Below are 6000 nucleotides of genomic sequence, written 5' to 3' on the forward strand. Positions count from 1 at the left end.
TATAGAATGCGGATTTTTCCCACAAGGGATGGCTTTGCAGGGCCATTTCAAAATATGGCAGAAAAACGTTTTGGGGTAAAATATTTTTATTTTCTTCCTTGTTATGCCAGAGTCAGATTGCAAAGTAAGTCACGATATACAGGGTTAAATAAAACCCATCTGATGAGAATTTATGGTTTGTAGGGCATGACTCCCCAGACCCCTTAGATAGGAGTTGGGCAAGATTTAAAAAAATCAGAGCTTAGTCCTCACTACTCTTAGAAAGAATGCTTTAAAGGACAGGAGGAGTTAAAGACAAATAACAAGAGATGCTTAGTTTCAAGGTCGTGTGATTTTATCAGTTCTCTGCTTTTGGGGAAAAATAAGCCCATAAAAGTCTTTGCTAGCCCTAGTGCCAGTTCAGGCTCAGAAAACCTGAGTGTAAGACTGAGCCCTAAATAGTATTGCCTACTGGTTGTTAAAGCAAGGGTACACTGACAAGTGTGGTGCATTTATTCATTCATTCATTCACTTATTCAAACAAAGTTAAACTGAGAGCTTATGTCTCAGAACTGTGCTAGGCACTGGGAACACACAGAGGAAAGCAATGACATCCTATCTCATGAAATAAATAGATAAGACTAAAATTATGTAGAGTCAAAATTATCCTTAAATATTCCTCAAATCACCCATAAAGTATGATCTTTGGTTAGGTTCCCTAAACACAGAACCTGAGATAAGGATGTAAGTAATTGAAAGGATGCAAGTAATTCTCATGCAAGTAATTGAAAAAGTACACTCAGGTGAAACCTGCATGGTAATGGAGGAAGCAGGGCAGGGCAGGGGATCAGATTCAGCAAATGTGTGAGTTCAGTCAGCGGAACAGCTGTAGTCTAGCCTCAGCCTGATCCCACAAGGAGCCCTGGGGCAAGCAAAGCACCATGGATTTGTACCCCCAAGAGGCAAAGGGGCAGCCTTTTTTATCCTAACAATCAGGCATGGGATATGGGCCTATCCAGGATATGGGCCTGTTTGGCATTCCTGGAGGAGGTGGCTCCAATCAGATGAGGGCAATTCTCAAAAGAAGGGTGTGCTGTGAGCAGTTAGCAGCCAACAGTCACAGCAGCTGGGAGGGATGCTCTGGCAGAGTAAAGGGGATCTAGAGAGGGGTGTCGCCATCAGCTACACAAGGACACAGGATTTATGTGACATATTAGAAACATACATATCGTTTGCTAATAAATACAACAGAACAATGGATTTTTCTCCATCAGTGCAATAGTTCACCATTTATTTGGATGCACTACAGAGGAAGTAGTTTGTGTTCAGGGGCCATGTTGTTTGAAAAATGTGCATCTCTCAACACCCAGCACAAGGAGGTGCTCATGCCTGGAGGGGTGTTCCCACAGGATCTGAGGCAGACTATGTTCCCAGGAGGCAGACCAAGATGTCATTATACAGGATGTTAGGAAGTGCCCTTGAGGCCAACGCTTGTGGAAAGGGATGATGGAAGCAGGAGTGGGTTAAGGGAGAAGTCCAGCCACAATGCAAGCTGACAACAGCTTCAGCGACCCCTGCCCCATGCAGCTAAATGGCTTGTGGGAGCTGACCTGTTTAGGGCCCAAATGGTCAGACCTTTATGCCCTTCCATTTACCTGCACATTGGCCCATCTTGGGAAGCGCACAAACTTGAGTGAGGTGGCTCTCTGCAGCTGATGCTGTCCCCAACTGGAGGCTACTTGCTGACTGTTCTCCCTGCAGCGAGGCAGCAGGTCCTTTCTGGAATGGGGCTGGGCAGCAAATAACTGTGTCTATCCACTAGTGGAGGTGACTCACAGGCCCACTCGTGTTCACCCCCAGCACACAATCATAAGAATAGGCACAACACTGCCCCTCACCAATGCTGTTTTCTCTTTTAGGGGATGGAGAGTCAGGGACTGGACACATATACTTAAAGAACCTACAATTTAATTAATGCTTTAATGTTTAATATTAATTCAGAACTTTTGTCATTGGTTTATCCTTAGTTAGAAGTAGATAGTCTATCCTACTTTTTAAGCTTATTTTTTTCCCATTTTCATTTAGTGACAGTCATTGTACTAAGTACCTTACATTCATTACCTTATTTAATCCATACAAAAACCTTATGAGAGAGACAATATTATTATTCCCCATTTTACAGATAAGGGTTAGAGAGTTGGAAAAACTTGCCCATAGTGAAATCATATAGCCAGTATTTGAACCAAAGTCTCTCTGACTCCAAAGCTCAAACACTTAACCACTCTACTAAAGCCAACTATGAAAACTTTCACATTACCCTTTGATGGACCATAGCTCATTCACTCAACAGTGTTTTAATAAACATGCCCTATTCCAGGCTCTGTGCTGTGTTGGTATTAAAGATTCAACAAAGAAACCTCTGATAGGAAGCATATGTGCATGCGTTCTTGTGGGTCATTCTTCCTGACTGTGTGTGTGCGTGTATGTGTGTGTGTGTATTTGTGATAATCTCAAGAGATTAATGCAAATTGTGAGGACCTTCGCATATTTCTGTGAAAGGAAAATAAAAAACTCACGACCCCAAACTCACTATGGAAAGGGAAAAGTTAAGCTTAGCAGCTAAGCCACCCAAAACTGCCTTCCATTTTGTTCCTAAACAGATAACTGCAAAGATAGAAGGCCACATACCTTCCAGGGGGACTCCCTCACAATTTCTCACAAAGAAATTCCTTGTGGGCCCTAAGATCTTTACCCTAAAACAGAGTTCTGTTGGATTTCACCCCATGTAAATTAACAGCTTATCTTCACAGGTATGGGACAAAGACAGGACTAGGAGTCATCCCTCTGCTCACTTGAGACAAATGCATATTTTACTCATTAACTATTCTATGTTCCTTTTATCTTATGTAAAAAATGCAAGTTCATTGAGCATGAGACAAATGCATATTTGACTGTCCCCTCCTTTCACACATAAAATGTGGATTCAGTGAATGCTCATCAAAGCCTCAAAAGAATGTAACTGTTTGCCCCTTTTCTCTACCCTCCCTTTTCCTTTCCTCTTTCCCTTACTGCCCACTCTTTCCCCCTTAAATAGTGAAGTCCTCAAACCCTCTTTGGGAATTTTTGCACAGATCACAAATGTTCCTGTGATTTGTGTTCCTTTTTCCCAGGCACATTCTCAACTATGGCACAATAAACCTCTAAATTGATTGAGACTTGCCTCAGTCATTTTCTTTGGTTTACATTTCCTAGTAACTCAATTCACTGTTTTCAACTTAACAGGCTAAAAGAGATGCTAAGAGAATGTCTGCAAAAGAAGTCACCATTAATGTAACAGATAGCATCCAACAGATGGACAGAAGTCGAAGAATCACAAAGAACTGTGTCAACTAGCAGAGAGTCCAAGCAGAAGGGCAGATGGACTTCTTCAGTGTCCTTCACGGCACTGGATCCCATCAAAGAACCTTGAAGAAGTGGCTGCCCCTTGCTGGACCTGAATGCTACTGAGTCCCTGGCAAGACTGTCTTACCTGGCAGCAAACTGCTGCCTGATTTGTTGGGACCTTCTGAGCCTTCTACTTATCATGTAAATGTATTGGCACAGTGCTTACATATGTTAATAAACTGCAAATGTGTAGTTCAGTTTGTCTCTTTGCAACTCCTGTAATACGGTCTGGTGTAAAAGTAGTGAGTTAAAGCTACAGGTCAGTTTATGAAACAGAAAAGTAGGAATGCATTTTCTGGGTGAAAGAGTCACACCTTAGTGCTATAACTCTCCTGCCCATGATAGTGTATTCTGTTTCAGGCAAGCTTATTCTTTCCTTCTTTCATTTTAAATATTGTCATTACAAATCTTACCAGGTTCACTTAAAAGCTGGCTTTCATCCAACTCTAAACCCACATATTGAAAAAATCAAGGTACAGGAAAACTCCTTGTTATCCTTGTTTCCTTAGCTTGGTATGAGACAGATCGGATCCAGTTTCCCATGCACCAACCCACTGCCCATGGCATGTCTTTGGGAGGTGTCTGTGAAGCAGTCATACCTGCTCCTCATCTGCCTGGAAAGTCCTCCTATTCCAGTGTCCATGTTGGCCTCCAGTCCTTAATGTCACCATGCTTGTGGCCAATGCATCCAAATAAGGATACCCCTCAGGGCTCAGCTAGACATTGCAATTTTGCATAGCTTTCCAGTTCCCTTTGCTTGTCTTCTTGACTGTCTTCCCTCTCTATCGGGGTCACTTGCAATTGTTAATCAAAGATTGAACACTGCGTAGGAGAGGGAGACGATCCAGAGACATGTGGCAGCAGGCATGGCTTCCCCTTGGCCTCCCTGTACACTGCCCCAGGACTGTCATTTTGGCATCTGCAAAGGAATCACTTTAGAAAGCCAGCACCTGGTTGATGTATATTCATACTGACATTAGATTGATGTGCACTGCATTAGAAATGAGGTAGCTGACACAGAAAAAGGATGTTTTGATAGGAATAATTTTCTAGTATGTCTTGAAACATGTTCATCTGGAAGTATTTTCCTCCAAAGTAATGTAGCATGATTTTTCAAGGATTGTTAACATGCCTGGGATTGGGAAAGATAGGACTAAAGTTGTGCCAAACTACATCAATAAATTCCATGTTTAGCAGAAATAGGCAGCCTATTGGTGTTATGTTTATGTAACATAGTCCAGAGAACTGACATGCAGGTCAAAAGTCAGATACGCAACCTCCTTATCTGCTAACTCTGTTATTCTTCAAACACAAGTGGGTAGTGTCATTTTTCCTTCCTTCCTTCCATTGGCAGATTGTATGTTTATTCACTAAACATTAAATGTCCATCGTGTGCCAGGTACTATGCAGATGTTGAGGGATTTGGGGTCTGGTTAGTCGTGACTATCTATCCTGAATCTAACAGTGACTTCATAACTAGGAGACTGAATTAGACCCTTAAGGTATAGTGTGTGTTGCAAATCACTCTGCAACGGAAACTTTTATATTCAGGGTAGGTTTGTGTCTTAAACTAGGTGTTCTAATCAATGTACAAGACTTTACCATACACGAAACTATAGTTTTTCTAAACCTTCATCATTTTGTGATTCTTTGAGAAAGGGCTTTTAGGAACTCTATGTTCTAAAAAATGTTTTTAATAATAATAAAAGAAAAGAAAAACCTGTGATTCATATGTCCCCACTGGCATTACTCAGCAGGAGCCCCCAGCTGCCAAAGGTTGGCAGTGATCCTGCAAGTTCAAGGGCTCTTTCTCCCTGGGGATGTGCTTTGTGGCTTCTCTTTACAGCTTTGTTTCTGCATCAGTTCACTGCTGCATGTTGTTTGGAATTTATCACCTTAAGAAAGTGTCTCTGTTTTATATAGAAACACTTTCTCACTTACAGGGGAGAAGGAAATGCAGGGCACATGATCTGGCCCTCCCCAGAACAATCTGGATTTCATGGAGACAGCAACCAGAAGTTAAACCATGTGACTAAAAATGCATCTGGCTACTTTTTCATGTATGTATGAGACAGAAACTAATCCTTACTATCCTATTAGGATAACACTTTTCATTTCAAAGTTTGTGTCAATAAAGTCATTAACTTTAAACATATATGGGCAGTTACAGAGAATCTTTACTGAAACCTTAAATTTGTATGCAGAACTATTTAGACTATTTTTAAAAAATGAAGACCTTTTACATAACTGAACCCTGTGAATCCTCCAAAAAGCCTTGTGAAGTAGGTAAGAAGAATGCTATTAGCACCAATTTACACTTATGGAAATATTTATAGTCCAGTCAACTAGTAACTTTTGGTGCAGAGATTCAAGTGGGGGAAGCCTGTCTGCAAATTCAGTTCTTTTCCTGCCACCACATGGTGCCACCATGGCAAGAATGTCTGGTGTAACTGAGAGATGAGGCCATTTAGAGGGGAATTGTCGTGGAGCCTCAGGCTGGGCTGAGTCCAAGTCTAAAAGGACAATTTGGGTGATTGGAGGGGGCTAGAGAGAGAGGATTGAAGAGGGCTGGTAGTG

General features: G+C 41.7%; 1 protein-coding gene across 2 annotated transcripts in view; it reads left to right on the forward strand.

Moving 5' to 3' along the window:
- Positions 1–5578, forward strand: part of BAALC (BAALC binder of MAP3K1 and KLF4) — a 92683-nt gene extending 87105 nt beyond the window's left edge. For both annotated transcript variants that reach the window (XM_004047404.5, XM_004047403.5), the window contains one exon: positions 3262–5578. In XM_004047404.5, coding sequence (XP_004047452.3) covers positions 3262–3266 — 5 coding nt within the window. In that variant the 3' untranslated portion in view covers positions 3267–5578. The remainder of the gene's footprint in view (positions 1–3261) is intronic.
- Positions 5579–6000: the final 422 nt, after the last annotated feature.

This window comes from Gorilla gorilla, chromosome 7 (genome assembly GCF_029281585.2).
Source record: "Gorilla gorilla gorilla isolate KB3781 chromosome 7, NHGRI_mGorGor1-v2.1_pri, whole genome shotgun sequence".
Taxonomy (NCBI): domain Eukaryota; kingdom Metazoa; phylum Chordata; class Mammalia; order Primates; family Hominidae; genus Gorilla; species Gorilla gorilla.